Here is a 26128-nt window from a genome sequence, read left to right on the forward strand (position 1 = left end):
ACTACAGGCTACAAGTCATTGCTGACATCTCTGCCTTGTGTCTCTGCCACTACTGCTCTGGCCATTGCCTCATCAACACAAGCTACTTCATCATACTTCAAAACATAGCTGACATCACTTCTGGCTTGTCGGCGTCTAAAGTATACAACTCATTGCCAACGACACCACCTGGCATCCCTGCTTCTTCAAAATACTAGGGCGCATATTATCAAGGGGGTTTATCTCCGCTTTTTTGGCTTGAAAAGCCAAGAAAGCGGAGATAAAATTATCTCCCTATTACCTAGCTGTCGCTAACACCAGTTAGCGACAGCTAGTAGGAGATAGCGACCATCTTGGGCCCCAGATTGCATGTCAGTGATATTTATCACTAATGATATGCAAAGTGGGCGTGCCAAGATGTTAGTGACTGGAAACCGTCGCTAACATCACTATCTCCTATTACCAACTTTTGGTGATATTCGCGCTAAGCGCGAATATCTCCAAAAGCTAATACCTGCCCTGAGCAGTTCTTAGCCATGTTATCCAATGGGAGGTGGATAACATGGCTAAGAGCATTAGCTCGGTAATGCATGAATATCGCTGACTTTTCAGCGATATTCATGCATTGCGGCCGTTTTTTATCGCATTTGCGATAAACCTTGGTAATACCAAGGTTTATCTGCGATAAAAATCGCTGCAGCTTAGCGGTAAAATTTTGTCTCTAACCAAGCAATAGCGATAATTATCGCTATTGCTTGGTAATATGCCCCTAGATGTTGCTGACATCACCACAGGGCTTCTCTGCTTTTTCAGAGTACAGGGCATTGTTCCATCAACACCTGCCTGTTCTACTTTAGTGCTTTCATTACTAGACATGCCATGGACTTCGATTCACCAAAATGCCAGGGTTAGTGGAAGTGACATCAGCCATTCTTGTTCTTAATGACAGTCCAGGAAGTGACATGATATGACCTTTGAACTTCAATCTTACTAGGTAGTGATGTCACAAGAACGTTACCCCGAGGACGTCACAATGGTTTACATTGTTGAAGTTCCATAATAAAAGCATTGTTGAGGTAATAACACAACAAATACCAGTTTCTGTTTCAAATATAACTTGTATTAGGGTCCTGACATGATATGCAAGGGGATCATTACTTATTTCTCTTACTATTACAGCACAGGAAACCTAAATTGTTTGTACCACAAACTATCATGATTAAATAGTTCCCCTCCTGTATATTGATTTGAGAAATGTGTTAAAAAATAGTAGGGAGAAAAAAAAACGAGATTTAAATAAAAAAAATAGTAACTATGTCTACACTCATTGTCGTGGACCACATATTGTATGTACACTAGATTATTGTCCTAATTTATCCCATACTGTTAGTATAATTTGTTTTAAGATTGTTTCAAAGGCTATTTGACTCATGTGTAATAGAGAGTTGAATCTTTTATTCAGAAACTTTTTTCATATATTCACAATAATGAAATATGGCAACGTTGGTTTAAAAATGCTTGTTTTCGTAAAAAATGTTAACCAGAAGAATACAGATTACACTGCTAAATTTATTAATTTTACAAAACCTAACATGTGCCCCAGTCTCGGTCTAAGCAGGAGTTACAGAACGTAAAAAGTGCTTTTCGGGGTACTGTTTATCTTCTTTGCTTGGAGTGGGTTATTTTTAAAAGTGTTGGGACTTACTACTTGCCCAAAATTGTAGAGAATGAGCCTGACATCTTCTAGGCAGAGTTTTAAGACCTCTCCCCCCAAGAAAACCTTGAGAAAAAGGGACAAGATAGTGCATTTTCATTGTGCTAAAAAGACCCACGCCCCGATAAGCACTTGTTAAATATAAAAGTGTGTCCTGGTGTGCAGGGTCAATTTAGCCTTACTCTCCACAAGAGTTTATCCCATTTTTTCTAAACCTTTCGGGGGTGCCACCCTATGTCAAAAACTACCTCTGTTGTTCCAGGCCCAGTATATTGTCATGGGTTCTCCGGATATCCCATGAGTGCATTCAGTCCAAAATTACATACAGTATGCCACTGACAGAACTTTGCCATTAGTGCTGTTCATAACCCATGGGTGACCCCTTATGCCAAAAATTATCTCAGGGCCAGCAATGGGTCATGAATGTTCCCTTCCTATATGCTGTGGTTGGCCTCCCTTCAATTTGCTAGCACCAATATTTTACCTTGGGTGTTCCCTATCCCCAAATTTGCATTCAGTCTGCCACTGCTTGCATTTTGTCATGGGCGTGCAAGATAATCTATGGAGAACATCTCACCGAAACCTTCCAAGTGTGGACTAGAGTCCGCCAGGGTTGTTTACGCTCGCCTTTTTTATTCCTGCTGGCATTAAACTGGAAAATGAAGACATCTTTAGCAAGGAGAAGAAATGGGATCCAGTGGACAACTTGTACTTAACATCCACCGGGGAAAAAACAAGATCCTGAAGGCTAATGCAATCAGCACAATTGCAGTCAATCTTGTAGGTGATTCACTGGTAGAGGCTGAGGCCTTAACCTACCTGGGCCTTTTCAGTGTCAAGTACGGTGGCACGTACGCCGGCATCAAGGCATGAAATGGCATAGCAAGGGTTTTCTTCAGGTGTGGCGGTAGTGGGCATAGCAGGGCTGCCACGGAGACAGAACCAATCTCCGCACACTCCATTTAGCTCCGCTACACGTCGCCCACCTCGCGCCCGCACTATTAGAATGTTAAAAAATAACAATTTAAAACCACTTACCTTATCGGCGGCATCCCCGGGCTTCCCTCTTCCTCCATCATGCCTTCTTCTTGGAAACAGCACATGCGTGGGCGCCCGCGCATGCGCTTTCCTCACAAGAAATGCGCGGGCGCCCGTGCATGCCCAGTTTTCAAGCAGAAGTCACGCTTGAGGAAGAGGGAAGACAGGGGGTGCCGCCGATAAGGTAAGTGGTTTTAAATTGTTCTTTTTTCACATTTTAATAGTCCGGGTGGGTGGGAGGCCAACTCTTCTCCGCCCTAAGTGCGGAGAATTGCCTGCTCCACCTACTTCGCGGAACGTGGAACAGGCAAAATTCCACACATTCCGTGGGCGGAACGGAGTTGTCCGCCCACCCCTAGTTTTCTTCATTCAGCTAAAGAAGATCTGGAGATCCAAGAACCTAACGCTGCAAACCAAAATCAGGCTTTTTAACCCCAATGTAAAATCAGTCCTTCTGTATGGAGCAGAAACTTGGAAGACAACATAGACCACCGCCAACAAAGGCCGGACTTTGATCAAAACCTATCTGAGGAAAATTCTTTTACTCCGCCGGCCAAACATCATCAGCAACAACGACCTATGCAGCAATAACTTCATCTCACTGCTCATGAAGAAAACAAGAAATTTGGATAGTTCACACCCTTCGCAAGCCCGCATAATAGTCCACAGGGCAAGCTCTGACCCAGAACCCTCAAGGGAAAAGGAAAAGAAACAATGCCAAGAAACACCTGGTGCCCATGCCTGAAGGCTGACTGCTAGTAGATGAGTTACAACTGGAGTCAGACTGAAAGAAAAGCCTAGTACAGGGATTGATGGAGAGTCCTGGTTTATGACCTGAAGTCCATGAAGGGTTGTAGGCATAAGAAAGCACGTAAGTACCCATTTGCCAAGTATACCATGTAGAGTGACCTTGTTTGCTAACATTTTGTGAAGAACTGCCTTCAGAATGCCAGCGCTAGAATTTTCCCACAAGTATGTCTTAATGGCAAGAATGATCTTCAGTATGCATGGATCAAGGGCACATTTGTCAGTATTACACTGCATTCTCACTCATGCTCTCTTATATTCACTCATCACACTCTCACTCGTAACACACTAGTACTCCCTCAATCATTCTCACTCCAAATTATGTACGCTCACTGCCACTCGCTCATTCTTCCTCACACTCTCTCACACTCATTCTTTCAAACCCACATAACTCCCTCTTTTTTGCAGTGACTCTTTCTCTCACTCACTTATTTTCACTCACTGACTAACTCATACAGATTGACACTTAAGGCGCCTGTCCTAAAAAACAAATAGTGCCACGCAGTGCAGCAACCACAGTTGCTACTCTGCGTTGCGCTAGGGCAAGAGAGCATTGCATAGCCATATCTACTAAGAAGTGGCACCGCTGCTCTCTACCTAGGGCAGGCACACGGACAGACAGACTAGCACCACACATATTCCTTTACACCATGGTGCAAAGGTGTGCGCATGATGTCCTGGATAGGTTTTGCACTTCAAGGGTGACCTTCCAGTACAAAATACTATGCGTAGGCAAATTTGTAAGCTCTTCACTAATTGCATGTGTGTTGTATAGTGCAGCACACAAGTAATGTTTAAAAAATTAGAAGACATTAAAACATTTCTCCTACTTAACGCCTGCCTCTAGATGGTATTGTTTGGTGCAAAGCCCTGTCTAAGATTCTCCGTAGATAGGTTTGCATAAAAAAAAACGGGGTTGCAACATGGAAACACTAATATAATACCAAAGGCAGGCCATTAGGTGCAAAGCAGCACAAAGCATTAATTGCGCTACTTTAAATCGACTTTCCAGTGGGAAAAAAGGAGTGCAATGGAAATAAATAGTTTATAAAGACTTTGCATCTGTTTAAATCACTTTGCGTGACTTTGCACCGGCACACAGTCTTGATAACTCTGCCCTTCAACCTCCAACGCCTGGCAAGCCCTAAATGACGGCCATTCCCGCATCATTTCCTGGTTCCCCTGCATCTTCAGAAAACAGGCCATTACTGGCAACACCACTGCTTGAGTCTTTGCTGTATCAGAACACTACCTGCCTTCTCAACTCCTTCAGAGCACGAGACATACATTTTTGACATCATTAACCAGCTCTTCGCTCCACTAGATCACAGGCCATTTGTCACATCAACATAACCTCCTATTTGCCCGCAGAGCACAAGACATTGGGACATCAGCACTCACGTTATCCTATCTTCCACAGTGCAGGCTATTGTTCCATCAACACCCACCACATCTGGTTCTCTAGAACATGGGCTGATCTGAACATCGCAAATGATCAATCAATCAATCAATCAAGCAGGCATTTGTAGAGCGCACTACTAGCCCGTGAGGGTCTCAAATAGGCCTGGGCGGTAAATGACGTTCCGTTCACGGAATATGCGGAATTTGGGTAATTTCACGTTCCGTGGAGAACGCAAAATTGCCCAAAATTCTGTGTTCCGTGACTTTGCGAAATTTTTTGCTTGTTCGCTTTCTCAAATGAGTGTTCGCAAGATATTTCCCCCCGAGCACGCAAGCAGCAATTGCAAACAGTAAAAAAGCATCCCGAACAAGCAAATCCGCTTGTTCGCGGAATTTCTGTGTGTTCGCTGGGATTTTTTACCATTTCGCAGAGATTTGCGTAATGCGATTACGCAAATTCTGCCCACTCCTAGTCTCAAGGATCTAAGGGGGTAAGGGGGGTGGCAGCTACCGGTTGAACAGCCAAGTCTTGAGGAGTCTCCTGGGAGGTCAGCAGGTCCTGGTTATCTGGTATCTAATGATTTTAATAGTTCTCTTGAGCTCTGGACTTTTCTACATCTAGACCTACCTCCTCTAGAACTGAGTGCCGCTATGACAACTAACACGCCTAGGAGCGGCTTTGTCTGAACATCGAGAACACTGGTGGTTCTCGCTGCACGAATATCGAATGATACTGAGTTCTGGTCAGCATCTCTTTCGGCATCTGGACTTTTTTTATGCACCGGGCAAATCAGTAGGCATACTTTCTAATTTATATAACTAGTTTATCTCACAGACGCTATCTCTCAGGCACCTCATTCACTGCCGTATATGATAGAGGCGTGGTAATATTATCCGCTTCTTTTTTGGAGCTTGTGATCTCACTGAACCAATGAGAAACCAACGTCATGGGCACCATCTCTTCAGACTCCCTCTTTAAACAAATGTGGCAGTCTAGATTCCAATTGAAGGGTTGCAAAGAGTGACTGGAGTAAGCAGAAAAGCCTTTTAAAACAGATGCCATTCCATTTAAGCTTGATTTTTATTTTATTGAGGAAAATGTATGCATAAATACGAGCAACACATGGGAACGTACTGAATAGGAATTCTTTGGACATGGCAATTGTGGAACCAATGGGCTGGATGTTCTTGGCACAGTCAGTTTCTAAGCTCAGCAGATGTTGCTTATTTTCTAGTTAGCAGGCCATGGTGAATGTTTACAGCTGATGCTGTTTTGTGCCGTTCTACAGGCCAGATGCTGCCAAAAACAGTAATTAATGGGTACCATTTAGCTCAGTGCTTTCTGCGAGGTACAATACACCAGTGTTATAAACTGCATTGGTTAAAAATGCGTAAGCACCTGGTGGACTCATTTGCTGTTTTTGGCGATGAGCAGTCAATCAGGAAGTTAAATGGGAGGAAAAGGAAAGGCAAATACATGAAGGGAAAGAAGTGCGACAAAAACAGAAAAAGAGAAAAAGGTAGACAAACAGTCAAAACTAATAAAAGATGCAGTGCTTAATTTGAGCAAAAGTTAAGCACACATTCAATTACAGGGAGATGAAGTGATTTGCCCAGATTCGCAGGATGTTGAGCTGACGCTGAGTCTCGAACCTGGTTCCCAAGCTCCATAGTCGGCAGCTCTGGCACTTATATTTTTTACAAATTAACCACTGCACAAATGTGGATAGTCTGGTGTGAAGAATATTCCCAACAGATCACGAAAGGATTAGCCTGGATACTGGCACTATGTGCAGCCCAGGAAATATTTTCAAAATACATAGGAATGTGGCAATATGGTGTATACACAGAGTAATAGAAAATCATACCCCCCTCACAAAGGATTAGAACATTCCGCACCCCCCCGCACCCCACGTTCAAGGATCCAAATCAACAGAAGGATCACTGTCCCACAAGGGGACCTCTAAAAAGGGCCACACTTCATCCATGGAGGAATCCAGTAAGGGAGGAAAGAAAGTTGCTGTTCTCAGGAACACACCCCCTTTTCTGACAGGTGGCCACCAAACTCACCAGGCCTAGCTTTAGCCTCAATAAACCTTGAGCTGAATTGGAGACATCAACTCCCACCCCTGCGAGGACACGGAAGACCTCACCCCTCACCCCATCCTTCTCCCATTCAACCAATATGTGCCTGTCCCATGGGATCTAACAGCCAAGATTGATATGTATGATGCCACTGAATGCCTACCGTAGTCTTCTTACAACGCACTGGCAGTGAAATTGGAACAGTGCCGACGGTGGTAGGTGACTCCTCCACCACCACGATGCATATGGAAGAGGGCACAAATTGAAAGAACTTCTCAAAAACACGATGAGAAGCACATAGACCAGTGTTTTTAATCTTATGACTTCTGTGGATCCATATTTAGTCCTTACTGGAATCCCCACAGAATCCTTAGTTGTAACATGGGACCCCTGGCCTGAACATTTCACAACTATTTGAACCGCAGAACAATACATAAAAAGTGCAGAACCAAGCCTTCCTCAGACAAATATACATATTAATTATTTGATTTAATACACAAACAATTATTTAAAAATCAAAATTTTAATGGAAGGTTGAAGCTTTTCTAACTTCAATAATCCAAACTTTGTTCTGTTTGATGCACTTGCTCTGCTCCCATGAATCATTCTAAGGATACTCGCTTAATTTTGAATCCATTTTTAAATTCTTTCAAATTTGCAAAACATTTTATAATTTTAAATTGAAGATTTTTCTTCTTTATTTATATATGCTTTATAAATCTGATAATATTAATAATTTTTTAAGCAGGCGCGGGCCCCCTGAGTAGGCTTTGTAAACTCTAAAGGGGCCCCGGACCACCGGTTAAGAACCACTCGCCTAGACCATCTCATTTTCTAGACATACTACTGATGCCCAAGGATCCATTTGAATAATATGAAAATATAGTTTTTGAGACACAAAACCCACCAAAGATGATTGTTACTTTCTCTGCTGGATTCTCAAAGACCTTAAGTGGATTTTGGATTTTCTTTTGCTTTGACACAGTCAATGCTCCTTATCTCTATAATGCCTCTCCACACCCTCCTACTGTTTAAGGAATCTGTTTGCGGTGTAAATGACAATGGCTGCCAATGATAACATTTATTTATGTGCCATTCAGCAACTGGTGATGATTTTGTATGTACCAGTCTAAGATGACTGATACATTAATGTTTTTTCATATCTACTTTATCAAGGTATGCTTAATTGAATGGATATCTCCTCCTTCAAGAATTATAACATAGGGAGGTAATGCGTATTGTAAGTGTACTACATTGGTGTCGGGTGCCATATTCAAACCAGTAGTGTAAAGGTAGGTTAGGGGCATATTTATGACCAATTTTGCGTCATGTTTGCTCTACACAACGTGGTATATGCACAACACAAACCTTAAGTGAGATTTATGTAGTCACACAAGACCACTTGGCGTGGCCATGAGTGGCACCATCAATTTGGAGTAAAGCAACGCAGCTCAAATCTCTGTGTTTCCTTACTCTGCCATGGGAAAGCGTTCCCTGGGTTACCATGCAACTCCCATGGATTCTGACAAATTCCCATATTTACCAGAAATGGTTAACCTGGGAATAAGCTGTCAGCTGTAAGTGCAGGATTGTGCTCTGCTGTTAATCCTGTGTGTTTTTTCTTTACTTTCGTGCCTCCAGGGCTCACCCCCCGTCTGGGGCGATAAGTCTATAAGCTGCAAGTAGCAGTGATACCTAGTTGGGTATTACTGTCCCCCTGGGCACCGATTTGTGCTGTGCACCCAGCTCAAAAGTTCAATTCAAAGTTAAAGTTCAAAATGACTTAAAATGATGCTTCTTCATAATTGTGTTTATTTATCCATAATTTCATTTATTCCTCATGAAATCCAATGCATTTCGGCAGTTATTACTGCCTTCATCAGGGAAATAAGTTCTACAATAATCAGAAAATGAAAAATCAACATCAGTAATATCATCAATCTCATTACATATACTATTGTTCAACATGTTAACTCATTCGTATTTGGATTTTTATGAAACTCTAAATTAATTTAATGTGCGCTAAGTTTTGTGTGTCTCTCATTAAAACGTTGGAACTGTCTAAAGATAACATCGAAATAGCTTTCACTGAGCGTGTGCTTTACGAGGATAGTGCTATGGATTACTATGGCGGGTGTTCGCCGTCTACGTGTTTACCCTTCAGTCACCGCTATAGTGTCATTACAACATCGCTATACGCGCTGGCCTGTCAGTTTAAACATCTGGTGTAATGTTCGCTCAAACACCATGTCTACACACACTGCAGGCCTCTGGTTTCTAAGCGGTTTACGCGCTTACTGTGTTTTAACCCCACGTTTTTTAAAATTCAAATTGCTCACCTCGGCGTGTGTTACACACTGCTCTGTGGCTCAAAACGACCCGCTACCTCTCCTCTCTTCTGGTAAACGTTATGAGAGGTTCGCACCTGCGCACATTGATATCGCCTCCGCGATTTTTTGCTTACAATGTAACTTTATTGTTCACTAAGTGAATGCGAGGGTTACCGGTTCGATCCCCCCTGGTGCACGCTTCCAGCTATGATGGGTACTGCCTAAAAGCTGGTATCTTATTCACTAAGGCTAAATTTTTAATTTTAAGTACGTGGTATGAACTGAAATATGTGTATTTATAAGTAACAAAGAAATTCAGTCCGTTCATTAAGTCCGCTTGGTTTCAGGCTGCCAAGGTTATAAATCCAATAATTTTCCTGTTTTAATAAACTGGTTTTGTTGGAAGATCCTTCTTTTTTGGGCAATATTTCCAAAACGCACACTCTTAGTTGACTAACGTTATGCTGCATCTGAGTGAAATGTTCTGCAATGCTTGTCTTCGTGGATTTCAACCTTATAGTGCTTTTATGTTCATTTATGCGTATTTTCAGTTTTCTTTCGGTGTGTCCTACATAGACATCTCCACATGGGCACTTTATCATATAGATTAGGTTGGTAGAGTCGCATGTTGCATTCACTTTTAATGATATGGGGTACCCCTTTTGTGGATGTGTTATGGTGGATCCTTTTATAATGTTGTTACATGTGCTGCAGTTGTGACAGGGTACTGTGCCCCGAAAGGTGATTTTGCATGTTTCTTCGCTTCTTGGTTTGAGAAAATCTGCAAGATTTTTTGCACGAGTATGTGCAAAAATAGGTTCTTGTGCAAAGATGCCACGAAAATCCGGTTCCAACTTTAACATAGGCCAATGTTTTTTGATGATGTGCTCGAATTGTATGCTGACTGTGGAGAATTTACTTACGCATGTAATGCGGTTACTGGGTTTTTTATCGCTCCTTTTGAGGAGGTCTTGCCTTGGGTTTGATTGAGCCCGGGTTAGTGCTTTTTGAGTGACCTTCTGTGGATATCCTCTATCACTGAATCTCTTTGTCATATTGTCTAGTTGTTCTGCACATTGTGTGGCCTCGGAAACCACTCTCTTGACCCTGAGCATTTGAGAATATGGCAGATGTTTCTTAAGGGCTGGAGGATGGTGACTGTTGTATAGTAGTAAGTTATTTCTATCCGTGCTTTTGCGGTACAGGTTGGTAGAAAATTTGTTGGTGTGTTTGGTAATCTCTACATCTAAGTATTGTATACATGTTTCATTGATGTTCCATGTGAATCCTATTCGGTCTAACCTAGTGTCCAAAATCTTTATTTGTTCTTCCAAAGAGTCTTTGGTGCCCCTCCATATGACAAAAATATCGTCTATGAATCTTACATACGTCACTATGTGTTGGTTCCAAGTGGGGTTTTGGTAGACATGTTCTTCCTCGAATGCTGCCATGAACAGGTTGGCATATGCCGGTGCGGCACAATTTCCCATTGACGTGCCGTTCTTTTGGATATACCATTTATTTTCATGTTCAAAGTAACTGTGTAGCAGAGTGAACTGCATAAGTTCTAGTATGAAAACTTGTAATTCTTGTGGATACTCGCTATCCAAAAGTGCTCTTTCTATGGCTTCCAGCCCTTGATGGTGAGGTATCGAGGTATAAAGGGCTTTCACGTCGATGGTTGCCATGATCATATTTTCTTCAGGGCTGATGGTAGATAGTTTTAGCAGGAAATCTGTGGTGTCTTTCAGATATGATCGGGTTTTTAACACCAAAGACTGAGGGTATCTGTCCAGATATTTGCCCACTGGCTTGTGGATGCTTTGTTTGGTGGACACGATCGGTCTGCAGGGTGGATTCTGTAAGTTTTTATGTACTTTGGGTACAAGGTATATCGATGGTGATTTACAATTATCTTGAATTAGGTATTTTTTGGTTTTGTCCGTTATGATCCCTAGATCATGTGCCTTGTCTACTATTGTTAGCAAAGTTTTTTTGATCTCCTCTGTAGGGTTGAATTCCATCTCCATGTATAAGTCTGTGTCCTTAAGGTGTTCTGTCATGGTTTCTTGATAATATGTTTTGTTGAGTATTACAAGGACTCCTCCCTTAGCTGCCCTTTGGCAAATGATATTCTCGTTGGTCGCTATTGATCTTAAGATGCCAAACTCCTTTTTTGTCATGTTCATTTGGTGTGTCTTTTTCTTGGTGTTCAGTTGTTGTAGTTCCTTACTACAAAGTTGTTCATAGAGGTCAATCGTTTTGTGGCTTATTGGTGTCATATACGTACTTCGGGTTCTAAGACCCATGAGTTCATCCGGTTCATCTGTCGTCTTTTTTTCCACAACGTTCTCAAAAAAGTGTCTCAAACGCAGTTTCCTTGTTAGTTTAAATAGGCTAACATCGAGTTCTAATGTGTTAGTGTGGGCGGTAGGAACAAACGATAATCCCTTTTGTAACGTTTCTATTTGTGTGGAATTGAGTGTGAAGTCGGAAATGTTCAACACTAAGTTTTTGGTGTCTGTTGTTGCTTCTTCTTGTCTTTTTTTGTTGTTGTTGTTCGAGTTTGAGGTTGATTTGATACCTTTTCTTTTTCTGCGTCCCCTCCGGGGTCTTCTGTTTCTATCCGGCCTTCCTCTAAAAAAGCTACCGTCATTTGTGTTGCTGCTTTTTCGCTTTGTTGTTGCTCCTTTTGTGGTCTGTTTTTGGTTTGGGTTGTTCTTTCACTGTCCGTGGAGGACGTGTCTGTGTGGGACGTGTATCCTTTAGTTTGTCTTTTCCGGGCGTATACTTCCGCCCATGTGTACACTTCATGTAATTTATAGTCCAGTGTGTCACGTTTATATTTGCGCAATTTGCGCTCATTAACTTCTCGAGACAGACTGTTTAATTAATTGGTAATTTATATCCTCTAAAATGGTTGCGAGTTCTTCTGGTGAGATTAATTTTCCTAGTTCTGCTTTAGTTTGGTCTATATCCTGTTTAAGTTCTTCCAATATGTGAGCCAACTCCTCTATGATTAATAGAATAAGATCCAAACTACATTTGTTCAAGATGGCAAACCATTTTTCGGTGAAATTTTTTGAGTTTTTGCATAAGCCTGGCTTGAGAGCTATCCTGAACAATAAAGTTACATTGTAAGCAAAAAATCGCGGAGGCGATATCAATGTGCGCAGGTGCGAACCTCTCATAACGCTTACCGGAAGAGAGGAGAGGTAGCGGGTCGTTTTGAGCCACAGAGCAGAGCGTAACACACGCCGAGGTGAGCAATTTGAATTTTAAAAAACGGGGGGTTAAAACACAGTAAGCGCGTAAACCGCTTAGAAACCAGAGGCCTGCATTGTGTGTAGACATGGTGTTTGAGCGAACATTACACCAGACGTTTAAACTGACAGGCCAGCGCGTATAGCGAGGTTGTAATGACACTATAGCGGTGACTGAAGAGTAAACACGTAGACGGCGAACACCCGCCATAGTAATCCATAGCACTATCCTCGTAAAGCACACGCTCAGTGAAAGCTATTTCGATGTTATCTTTAGACAGTTCCAACGTTTTAATGAGAGACACACAAAACTTAGCGCATATTAAATTAATTTAGAGTTTCATAAAAATCCAAATACGAATGAGTTAACATGTTGAACAATAGTATATGTAATGAGATTGATGATATTACTGATGTTGATTTTTCATTTTCTGATTATTGTAGAACTTATTTCCCTAATGAAGGCAGTAATAACTGCCGAAATGCATTGGATTTCATGAGGAATAAATGAAATTATGGATAAATAAACACAATTATGAAGAAGCATCATTTTAAGTCATTTTGAACTTTAACTTTGAATTGAACTTTTGAGCTGGGTGCACAGCACAAATCGGTGCCCAGGGGGACAGTAATACCCAACTAGGTATCACTGCTTCTTGCAGCTAACCAGGGAATAAACCAAAGAGATATGCCTTCTCAGGAGAGGCATAACGAGGAGAAATATCTTTATATCTCCTCGTTACTTCCTCTTTCTATGTGCTGAATTCTGCAGCAGACATAGAAAGAGGACTACGCCTCCCAGGTTTATTTTTGTGCAGGAAGGCGCCCCTTCCGGCACAAAAATAATGCTGCATGAAAAAGTAGCACCCTTGCACTATGGTGCAAGGATTCCTGTATTGGTGCTAAACGCCAAAAGGGTGCCAGGGCAGGGAAAAGTGCACAAATACACCGTATTGGCTTACATACATGTGATGTGTTAACATCCCAGAAGATAGAAATTTAAAGTAGTTACCCATTTCTCAAACAGTGAAAACAACAAGGAACAATTGTAACATCACAATTCTTAGCCCATAACACCCAGACAGTGCTATCTCTAGGCGCTATGCTAGTTCTAGCAGATGAATAAATAATACGCCTATATCTTGAGTGTCAGAGGTGGTGTGCATGCCTGGGACAACACAATTTGTTGTTTATTTGGATCAGCTATCCAGCTATTTCGAGCACAAGGGCAAGAAGATTGTGTCTGTGTGAGAACACTATCCTGGCACCAGTTAGTGAAGGCAAAATGCTTCAAAGAGCCTCGGAGAGTCTTGCTAGAGCTTTCTTTGATGTAGGTGGAATCTGGTGCTGTGACCATCTGTGTCTGCATTTGGATCCGCACCAAGGTTGAAGTTTCTTTCTAATTCAGTGACCAATTCATGGAGTTTAAATAGGGCTGACTACTGACTCCTAACCTACAATGAGGTACTTTCCATTTATTCCGACACACAACTGGTAAAAATAAACATGAGAGTTATAAGTGAACTCAGACTGCATGTTCATTTTACAACATCACAGTCAGACCTTGAAACGTAGATATCATGCAACTAGTAGACTTGTGTCACCATATGTGTTAGGAAAGTCATTGTTTAAATAAGATGTCTTTGTCATGACTTTGGTGAATTATAATGACATGCTTAATCTGGACCAAAGTGCGGACAGGCCAACTAAAATGGAAACCGCAGCAAAAATTTAACCTATCCTGTATGTGTATAAGAACTTAAAACTAAAATAAAGAAGCCTAAAACCAAGAGCGAGACGTACGAGGCTTTTCAGCGTGCGCAAACGGGTCACAGACCCATTTGCTTATGCTAAATGGCATGGGCCCATCTACAAACGCACCTTCCTAATAGCGACCACAAAGCTGTGTACCAATGTTTACCGACCGCAATTGCTGTCGCGAAACACTCTCAAATTACAACCTACTTCAAGTAGGTGGTAATGCATTCGAAAATGGGAAGGGGTCCCCAAGGGACCCTACTACTTTACAAATGCATGCAATATTATTTTTTAAGGGCAGGCAGTGCTCCCGAGGACCACTGCCTACCCTTAAAAAATGAAACGAAAACGTATAATTTCCTTTTTTTACATGCATCCCGTTTTCCTTTCAGGAAATGTACTAAAGCGGTTACCAAAAAGAAATAAATGTGTCAAACTGTGAACTGGCCTGGAATACATTAAATGCTACACAGGGCGCTGTACTGGAAAAGTTACTATGTCCTGAACTGTGAAGCGTTCTGATACTCTACGGGGTCAAGTACGCGCTATACAAAACACTGAATAAATGAATACATAAATAAATAAAAGAAGTATTTTTTTATATTTTGTTGGCGCAGCCCACTACTGCTTTAGTCAGCTTTTTTGATAATGGCATTGGGGCATCAAGCACTTGGTACTACTTATCAGTCAGAAACTGTTTTCCCATAGGAAACAATTGCCCCACTCTCTGGTGTGGTTGTAGGACAAGACAGTAAAATGCGGCTCATTATAAAATTATTAAAGAGAACATAGGAGCCGATTACTATGTGGGGTTGACTTGCATCCGCCCAACACTGTATCAGTCTGAAACCGCCCAACCATAGGTCGGCGGTTTCGACCCCACAATTTGGAACATCCATTTCATTATGGCAGCACAAGCTGCCATAGTGAAATGGAAGTTTATAAACTTCCCTATGGTGCCTGCCACTCAGTGCAGGGATGTTTACAAGTTTAGAGGGGTTCCGTAGGTGCCCCCCAGAGCAGTGGCCAGGGGGTAAGTGGGCCCTACTAGGTGCCCCCAAAGTCATTCTCTGACAGCCTTACGATGTCGGAAAGGCTGTCAGAAAATAACGTCATAGTCCCGATGGTGGGGCCGCCATCATTAGGGGATTATGATGTCTTCCTGACACAACGAGGGGCTCAGAAGTGCCACAGACATTCCCACGGCCCGATACCATCGCCCAATATATTGTAATGCAGTGGCCGTACTGCAGGTGCACAAGTCGATAGGTCAGACACCAACATGCCGTTGATGTCGAACCCACTGACATCGTAATCAGCCCCATAATGTTTATGGCATCATTAATAACTAATAAACGAAACAGAATGTGTTTATGCATAAGCATGATTATCACTTAATTGTGATTTAGTAAGGACCATTGTCATGTGACAGGGACAAGAAATGAATCTTCTAAAAAGTGGCACTGGCCCATTAACGTACCGTAATCACACTAACAGGCAAGCCAAATATTACATGAAACCAGCACCGTTATTTTGATTTATGTGCATACTTCTCCTGTTCCAGAAGGGGGGGGTGCTATGTTACCACATTTTTATTTTTAAATGAGCACTACCAAAAATAGTTGTGAGCCAGCAGGTAGCATCGAGTTTCAGCACCAACTCCCATGAAGTGCATATTTGTTTATGTTTTCCTTGCCATTACCCAGGGCCGGACTGGCCGTAGCAGGCACCGGGCAATCCCCCGGTGCGCCGCACGGGTGGGGTCAGTTTTTGGGATTCCGGGTCCGTTTTTGTTGCAGGGCCAGTTTTGCAGCATAGCTGCAAAATCGGCCCTGTAACAAAAACTGCAGAAAAACGGCCCTGGCAAAGAGCTCGGCGTCACTCCCAACCCCCCACCCCCTCCACCCCCCGCCACCCCGCTGTGGGTGAGGAGGAAGTGGGAGTGAGCACTTTGCCAGGGCCGGTTTTGGTTCCCAGTCCGGCCCTGCCATTACCTCTTGATGCCTCTTGTGGAGAAATCATGAAAAAGCGGGTTGGAATCTAGCACTGGTGCTCATAGTGCCTAATTGGGAAAGGAACCAGTGCTGGTTCCTAAAGTCCTGTTCAGAAGCTAGCGGCTGGAGCAATTAATGTTGGCACACTCAATAGTCTTAGCCCAATAGGCTGCTAGCTTGAATCCACCCACGCCTCTTTAATCCACTAATAGACACTACTTGCCCTTTTATCTCACACTTGCGGGTTCCGTCAATCTCCTTTTGTTACTTTTTTTCTATGTTTCTCGTCCTCCGTCTTTCCACTTTATATATTTTAGCCTATCTTGCTCTTGGGAATTGTCTGATGTGGCAAAATAAGTGTGGTTCTTAAAAATGAGTGCTGGTGGCACCCACTGGCAGTGACCAGCTCAAATAAAGTACTGAATGTAACAAAGGAACAGAGAAAATATGATATGTGTCTTGCCAGGGTAGGGTATTGGTTGAGGAGCGTGCAGATAGTTGTCTGGAAAAGTGTTAGACATGAGCAGGCAGAAGGAGTTTATTTTGTTCTTTTTAGGTAAAAGTAAAGTAAAGTCCACATTTGTAAAGCGCACAATCACCCGTAAGGGTCTCTAGGCGCTGGGGGCCGTCGGGAAGATTAAGCGAGCTATTGCCCAGAGTCACATGGTGCTGGGCTAACCTGCCGCCGGAGCCGGGGATCGAACCGTGGTCCCCAGATTCCAGCGTCAGTCGCCCTGGCCGCGGCGCCACACCTCTCCCACAAATGGATCTCTGTGTAGATACATTCCTGATCATGAGCAAAAAAATGTAGTATTCAATTTCAACAAGTATACCAAAACAATTGTAAAAATAAAGTGTTTTGAGTGAAAAGTGAGAGGTACTAGAACTGTAGAAAAAATTATGTAATAAATAGTTTTTTGATAGGGGTTGAGAAAATTAGCTGACCTCAGTTACCCTTTGTTCCTAATTACTTCGACCTCAAATGTTCAGTGCCCTAGGAGCACCATCATTCAGGGTGTACCTAGGATTTTTGTAGTCACATGTGCAGAGCTGGAGTAATTGTAAGTATTTACTAATGCTGGTGTCCAGAGAGTAGCAATAAATGTAGCCTTATTAGCAGGCGTCAACATAATTACGGTATTTGGGTATGCTACCTTACACATTTTTATATAGTGTACATTCTCCCTTATTATGGCCCCATTGCACTATGGGGTTTGATCGGTCAATACCGTCTGCCCTGATTTGATTTCAAGGTTTACCACCTCCACTGGAGTGTGGTTCCATCAGTGGTGGTTCAGGTGCTTTTTAAAAATAGGGAGGCCATTTAGAGACTACCATCATGCCCATGGTTTTGATGTACTACTTTATTCTAATTCTAGACTACTTTGTGTAAACCCTCCTTCTAAGGTGTCAAGTCTCCCCCAAAGTTTCTCACTCCTGGGTGTGTAAGAAGTTCTTAGAATTCTCTCTCACTCTGGATTTTCACAGCCTGTTCCTGGAGGCCTCCTTTTCAATTTGTGAGGTTCCCTTCTTTTTCCAAATGGTCAGAGATCTGACAAACCAAAGGGTGCTTTGATGCTGAAAGGGAGGGTAAAAGGTATCCTTCCTTCCTTCCAGCAGTCCGTCCCACTAGCTCTCTTCCTAATATTGGCCCCCACTTACCTGTGAAGTAGATAGCTAGAGTATCAGGTACCCATCCTCTCACCTAGCAGCCTGTGCCGACTGTGACCTGTGACCTTTATTTATTTCTTGGGGCGAATAACCCCACATCTCTTGAGGCCATCCTGAATTCCTTAAGGCATTGCAAGCAATCCCACTTCCCCCTTTTCTCCTGTGGACCTCCTATTGACGTGGTTAATCCTCTTTTGGAGCCCACCTCCTATAAAGTTCATCCCGCATCATTCTTACAGTGTGCTCCTGTGTCGGCAGTAGAAGCTGATTGTCCACATGACGGTTTCAGGATCACCATGGTCGCTGCCATCCCTCTCTGCTGCCGATATCCCCTTTCAGCCAAGGTTGTCTCTCTTTCCTCCATTTCCTGGCCATCACACCGACCATGTGAGCCGACACTGATGGACCTGCTGCCTGCAGATCCTTTCCCTTGTAGATTGTTCAACTTGATTCTATGTATTAAACTCTTCCTATCAGCCTGTTAGAGGGTATTTTATTAATTCATAAGTTATGAAGTTTAGTGGATATCACTGGAGGTCTTACCAAAATGTTTGGTGCTGTATGGGTGATTTGGCTTGTCCCTTGCTGGTATGTTGTGTGGTGACATGGAGTAGGTGAAGTAAGTGGGGTGGTGGTGAGCTCTGATGACAAATGTCTTGTCTATCAAGGTTACCCAGGGAGGGTGGAAGAAACCCTGTTTAAGGTGTCCTTTGTCAATTAGTCAGGGGTTTATAACGTGCTGCCACTCACCCATGAGGATCCAAGGCACTGTGGGTGAGGGGGGCTGCTGATCCATCTGGGCGCTGGGGTTCAGTCTTAGAGCCAGGTCTTGAGATCCTTCCTAAATTGGGTCAGCGATGCGGATTGCCTGAGGTGGAGTGGCAGGGTGTACCAGGTCTTGGTGGTGAGGTGGGAGAAGGAACTTAATGTGGCTCCAGTGTTGTAGTTCCATAGAATGGTGGCGAGGACCAGTTGGGCTGAGCAGAGGTGTATGGCGGGTACTCGGAATGAGAGGCGGTGGTTCAGATATGCTGGTCCTGCGTCATGGAGAGCTTTCTAGGCATGTGTGAGGAGCTTGAAAGTAATTCTTTTGTTGACTGAGAGCCAGTGGAGTTCTCAAAGCTGTTCCTTGATGTGGCTGCGGTGGGGGATTTAGCGGACAGTCTGGCTGTGGCATTTTGAACGTTCTGTCTAGTAAAGTATACACTGTTGTGATTACTATAATGTCCAACATTATAACATATACAGAAATTGTTATGCATATGGGGGTCCCTCTAATATACAGTGCTGGATACTTCTGGATGTTTTATTTCTTAATAACAACTGCTGTTTGCGAGCACAATCTACTTTATATGTGCTACGTTGTAAGTGAATAATATGGTGTGTCGTATTTTTTAATGTGTGTGTTATTTCTTTGTGAATGTTGCCAGCATCTTGGTACGTAACTGCGGAGTGTGTCTATGCTACATGGATAGTTGTTCATTGTTCTGTCTACTCCGGCCTGTAGGACCTTAGGTTGAAGTTAGGTGGTATTGAGGGCACCAGCTGAGCCAATCTAAACGCATATCTGTGCCTTTCAGTATATAGGTGAAATACTCTGTCCAGTGCTCTTTTGGGTGTTGTCTTTCCTGCTGGACAGTGAAACAGTGAATGAGTGACTGTCACAGGAGGAAGGCACACATAGCAGTGAATGGTTTTATGAAGAAGCATTGAGTTAGTGAGAGGGTGTGTTACACATCCTTTCACGTGAGTGGATTGCTGGTGCCACCCATTGTTTTGGTATTGGTGTCCCAGGGCACACCCAGCAACAGCTGTACCTGGTCTCTTCAAGATTCTCATAGTAGTAATGAGGGAGACGATAATTCTGTAACCTTAAAACAGGGTGACCTTATATAGGGCTAAGTGAAGTCTGCCCTCAAAATATTGTAAAGATTGCAAAGTTACCTAACTTTATTAAACTCTGCTAGTGAAACTTTCTGCCAAAAAAAGATTTTGCTGACGAACTGTCACGTGAAAGATTAATTTGCTAGAGATTAATACATTTCTACAAAAAAACTTTCCAAATTTTGCAAAACTTCAAAACGTTTGTTAAGAGAAATACTTCCAACTCCTCACACTCCTATTTTAAATCCCCCCAGTAACTAAATCGGCGTTTACAAAAATTAGTCATGTCCTTAGAGGGAGATGCCCGCCTGAAACCATCTAGAGGCTGACAGGTTGTTAGCATGGCTTATCTGGCTAAAGTTAAGCTAACAGAACAAGTGGGGCCAGGTGTAGGTAATCCCATTTTACCGACTCTAAAATACCGAATCATACCGATTCGGTATTTTAGAATTGGAAAAAGGGATTAAGGTAATTTTTCGGTAAAAAATACCGAACCGTTAAGATTCGGTATTTACCGATTCAGTAATTGCCATTCATTCCTATGGGCCTGGAGGCCCATAGAAATGAATGTCAATTACCAAATCGGTAATTACCAAGTCGGTAAAAGGGGGAAAACATTGAAGGGTGGCAGGGTGTCACTTTGACACCCTGTTGCACCCCTCAATTGTGTATGGGTGCACATGTTGCAGACATACATGCCCTAAGGGCATGTATGTCTGCAACATGGACTGTTGGAAAAGCAAAAAAAATGCTTTTTCAAAGGTTTTAATTATTTACCACCAACTTGTAGTTGGTGGTAAATAACGAATCCTTAACTGAGGATGGCACTAACTTGAGTGCTCCATACATCCTGGATTCGGTAATTTACCGAATCGGTATGTTCAGAATTCGGTATTTAACCGAATCCCCAAATTACCGATTCTGTAAATTTCCGAATCCTACAAAAATGCCACCTACATCTAAAAAGCCCAATACCGGTCGGTAACGGCTGAAATTCGGAAGTTTCGGACGTTACCGACCCGTATTGGGCGACCTACATCTGGCCCGTGATCTATAAAAATATATATATATATGATTTTCATCGCAAATATTAGTTCTGGCCTTGCAACATTTTCAGCTGGCTCACCAGCCTCATGCAAGCAAAATAAATCATACATAAAAATACAGTTATATATAAATACATGAAGGCTCTCTGGGCTGCCCTCTATATTCATTGGTCTTTTATTGAGTCATTTAGTCAGCCCTCACTGTCTCTCCTGGACTGCTCTCTTACACTGTGTGTGACACCTTTTTTCTGATCATACATGCACATGTGCCCAAAAACGAAGTTTTGTTTGTTATTTCTAATCATCATCTTTTTTTTAGTTATCTTCGTGTGCCCAGAGCCGGACTGGCCGTAGCGGGCACCGGGCAATCCCCCGGTGCGCCGCAAGGGTGGGGGCCGGTTTTGGGCCCCTAGGTGCCGTTTTTGTTACATAGCTGCAAAATCGGCTCTGCAACAAAATCGGCCGAAAACCGGCCCCGGCAAAGAGCTCGGTCGCAACCATACCCTCCCCCCGGGGGGCCGACCGAGCACTTTGCCGGTGCCGGTTTTGGTTCCCAGTCCGGCCCGCGTGTGCCTAAAACAAGTCTTAAAGCTACAGTAATTCAAATTCAATAGTACATTTCATTTTCTCTGCCTTAAGAAAAATAATACATTTTCATGTAATAGCCATTAAAATTAAAGAGAGTTTCTAAACGTTTTCTAAGTACCCATTCCTGCTAGGAAGCAGTTCCACTGTTCTCCAAAAATGATATTGAAATGGTTGTTACTGAAAAACTATACTGCAAGCAGATGGCCTCAACGTTTAGGTGGGGGCGTGTCTTCTTTTTATTTTCTTATTTTTAGGTGTGTGGACTACTCTTGCAATAAAATAAATAAAAAATAATAAGAATAAGTTAATCTTTGCACCAGCTAGCCAAGACCACCCTTATTAGCTTTGCCAGCTCTTGTTTGTTAAGTGTTTAGCCAAGATGCCTGACACTGCCCTGGTTTTGTCATCAGATGGGGACCCTCGCGCCTCAGGGCTGAGCCCTAATGGTGAATGGTCAGGAGAGGAAGGCGGCAGCGCTGCATCTGGAGGCCTCATTACCACCAAAGGACCTGGATATAAAAGGCAGCCCCGCATTCCAGGTTGGTTTATGAATCTTTGTGATATGATCACCTTACACACCTTGGTTGTCTTTATCATATGTACGCTGTGTGTTGTGTGTAGAACAGAGTTCCTTGCTTGGTGTACAATAGCAGATGGGCTATAGCCCTGGAACATGTCCTTGTACCAGTTCAAGTTGGTACAAGGCACGTATGACCTACAAAAGGACCTACAGAAGGATGTCCTACAGAAGGATGTGTTTCTGATCATTGGCCCAGAACTCTACTCCACTCACAGGAACACTCCACTCTCAAGGGCATCAGGTCAAGCGTCTGCTCCTGATGAACCACTCTGCTGCCGGCATCTCTAGGCAAAGGCCAGATTCATTTTAAGCAGGCATCGCCTCTAATAGTAGGGCTGGTGCCACATTTAGACTACTGGAGGCAGATAATTAATGTTGTCAGCCACTAGAAGTCACAAGATGGTGCTACAATGGAACAGTGGCCCCAAGGAAGCCATGATGTTATGAGAACGCGAGCACCCAAGGGGTAGACTGTCTTGTTGCCTAGTGCTCTGAAAATCTTTGCGCTGCAGCTACCTCACACACCTTTGTACTGGTCCGTAATCAACTAACAGCAAGCCCCTCACGCCAAGTATGCCGTATAGAGACACGATGAAGTAGAGATGAAATTGCTGGCTGATAGTGATTGTTGGCTTGGCTGTATCTGGCTTTTTGAAAGCCACACTGGTCGTTTTAGGCCAGGACAAAATTGACCTATTATGTGGGGTGGTGTTGACACCAGCTCAGACAGTGAGGTGCCTTTGCAGGGGTTTGGGGAGGGGTGCTTTATTTCATGTTGATTTCTGCTTTGTCCTACAGATCTAGCAAGTAGCAAAGAACTCTTACCTACAAGTCATGATGCTCAGTAGAATATGTCCTCACCGCCAAACCAACTCCTGGGGGGGAACTAAACAGGTCTTTGATACTGTCTACAACAACAGGGGTTATAGAGGGGTATCCCAAAGGACACATTTGAAAGTTGCTGAGACTTTACAATAAACGGCAAGATCCGTTTAAACTTGAAAAATAGGAGCATAACAACTGCTCTGAAATCCCTGTTCAGTTCACGGTGGATTATGGAATAAAACAAAAGTCCTCTTGTTTCATGTTCAGCCCTGGCTAGAGCACATCACTTTAGCATCTCCAGAGTCGTTTGCTCTATTACAGGCTTCTTCTGCCACATCACAGTTAACTGGCTGGTATGAGACCCACCCTAAGAATCATAAGAAATCAGACTTCCAGCACTCCTCTTGCTGTAGATAGAAGATCCTCTCTGGTCAACAACACAGGGCCGAAAGCCCCTATTCGCTGATCCAAGCAGGGCAGCATCATTTAAAATAGGTGACTCGTGCTAATTTTAACACTTTCTCTCTTGCTTCCTACAGATTGGGTGATAATCGTGGTGGCCCTTGTGTGCCTGGCGGTCGTTCTAGCCGTGTGCATCGCAGTCAACAGTCGGTATGCGTGAGTACCCGCATCTTGTCTCTTGTTTTCAGGGACTTACCAGCTCTGTGGGCTTAGACTGCAGCTAAGCCTTGGTGTGTTCCATGAAGAAGGTGGTGGGCTCTGCTGTAGGTCCCCGGTGAAAGAATATGGTCTGGAAATGGCACTGATGGAATTACTTCATCTGGATATGGGAGGGCATTGAGGATCCACGCAAATAATGATATAAAAGATACACCTACGACTAAATAACTAATACTAAAATTAATATTAATTTTTATCAATTCTTACTAATTTTCTCATTTATGAGAGGGTTTCTTTACCCCTTTTTCTCATTATCTCTGTATCAGATTGTTCCTTGCTATAATATCTTTTGATGATAAAAGTTTTATCACTCTACTGTTTCATTTTATATTTTTCTGTTAACTTTGGCACTTTATTGTTATACCAATTAAAATTATTTAAAAAAGATATATATATATATTAATTTTAATCAAAGTTGTTTATATAGTATAAATTAAAACCTTTACTGTTTTGTAACATTTGTCTATTGTATAGCTCTATCTATCTATCTATCTATCTATCTATCTATCTATCTATCTATCTATCTATCTATCTATCTATCTATCTATCTATCTATCTATCTATCTATCTAACTATCTATCTATCTATCTATATATTAATAGGATTACGTACAGTTTAGAAATCTAAAAAATTCTTAACTGTGATGTCAAGATAGTATTACTTTCCTGCAATTAAATGAAAGGCTTAGGATGTAATATCTCCTGTTACGCAGCTGATGCAATGGCATGCCAACTTAATGTGTCTACATTATTATTCTTGTTCTAAAGTGAAAGATTGTTAGTCTTCCTGTGCAGCACACTAATAACTTTTAATTGGACTGTGCTTTGTACAAAAAAAAATAATAATAAAAAATAATAATTAGACCTTTCAAACATGATTGTAAACTAGTCACTGAAATAAACCCTTAGCAGACCTAAAGATAATCTTTGTCATTTAAAAACCACTATAATAGTAGAATTGTGTAACAGGGTCGTCTCAAACAAGCATATCTTTTCTTGCAATCCCAGCCCGTCAGACCCACCAGGGTCACAGAGACTTTTTTGGTCAATATTAAAGAGAACCCCCTCAAAGCACCAGATGGTGACACTGCTGATGTGTTGGTGATTCTCGACATTTCTGGGTTTGCAGGGTGGACTCCAGGGTGGGCGCAACAGGTGGTTTTCTTCCTCATCCCTGATTGTAATTCATAAATCAGGATCAGTCTATCAAATTCTCCGCCAAGAAGGTGAGTTGTGGTAGCACCGAGGCTTTGATCTGTATCCACCTAGGAGCAATGCGCACATGAGACCCTTGTCAGAGGTTGTCTCCTGACTATTCAAGATGCCAGCTAATGCCATACAAACCCAGCTGATAAAAGAGCATGCGTGGAGTAGAAATATCATTTAACCCCTTGAGCCCTCGTGACGGAACCATTCCGTCAAGAGCCACGGTGGGGCTGTGCTGGTGATGGAATGGTTCTGTCACGGCCCGGCCGCCGCGCCTGCGCGGCGCGTTCTATTGAGCGGGCGGGAACATGACGGAACCATTCCGTCACAAGCACAGCGCCACCGCGGCTCGTGACGGAGTGGTTCCGTCCCGAGCATGGCGGCGCTGCGCGGCCCCCCCTGCCCCCTAGCGCCGCGGCAGAATTACCGCCGCGGCCAAGGGGTTAATGTCTGTAGCATATAGAATGCTGAGTTACAGAAAACTATACTTGCAACAACAGGACAAAATTGACCTATCACTGGAGCAGTGTTGACACCAGCGCAGACAGTGAGGTGCCTTTGCAGGGCTGGGGGGGCTTTATTTCATGCAGATTTCTGCTTTGTCCCACAGATCTAGCAAGTAGCAAAGAAATCTAACCTACAAGTCATGATGCTCAGTAGAATATGTCCTCACCGCCAAACCAACTCTCGGGGGGAACTAAACAGGTCTTTGATACTGTCTACAACAACAGGGGTTATATAGGGGTATCCAAAAGACACATTTGAAAGTTGCTGAGACTTTACAATAAAAAGCAAGATCCGTTTAAACTTGAAAAATAGGAGCATAACAGCTGCTCTGAAATCCCTGTTCAGTTCCCAGTGGATTATGGATTGAAACAAAAGGCCTCATGTTTCATGTTCCACCCTGGCGAGAGCACATCACTTCAGCATCCCCAAAATCGTATGCTTTTTTGTAGGCTTCTTCAGCCACACCATTGTTATCTGGCTGGTATGAGACCCCCCCTAAGAATCATAAGAAATCGAACTTCCTCCACTCCTCTTGCTGTAGATGGAAATTCCTCTCCGGTCAACAACGCAGGGCCGAATGTAGGACAGTACTGGCAAGCAACAGCAAGGGGACAAGAGATACTCCATAGACTTTCCAAATAGGATAAAATAATATAAGAAGAGAAAAGGAGCATTCCTGAACTGTAACTCCTTGGCTTAGGTTCTGTGGTGATACTCAGACAGTAGATATTAGGAAGTTCTCCGCCATATTAACAAAGGCGGAGATGAGGTC

The 26128-nt window shown here is 42.9% G+C and overlaps 1 protein-coding gene across 3 annotated transcripts in view; it reads left to right on the top strand.

Annotated features, from left to right (window-relative positions):
* Positions 1–26128, top strand: part of CD44 (CD44 molecule (IN blood group)) — a 186445-nt gene that overhangs the window by 143089 nt on the left and 17228 nt on the right. For 2 of the 3 annotated variants that reach the window (XM_078684321.1, XM_078684323.1), the window contains exons 6-7: positions 21969–22097; positions 23503–23581. In XM_078684321.1, the coding sequence (XP_078540447.1) occupies positions 21969–22097; positions 23503–23581 (208 nt within the window). The remainder of the gene's footprint in view (positions 1–21968; positions 22098–23502; positions 23582–26128) is intronic. The other variant, XM_078684322.1, reaches the window with a different exon arrangement.

Source organism: Lissotriton helveticus, chromosome 3_2 (assembly GCF_964261635.1).
Source record: "Lissotriton helveticus chromosome 3_2, aLisHel1.1, whole genome shotgun sequence".
NCBI classification, from domain to species: Eukaryota; Metazoa; Chordata; class Amphibia; order Caudata; family Salamandridae; genus Lissotriton; species Lissotriton helveticus.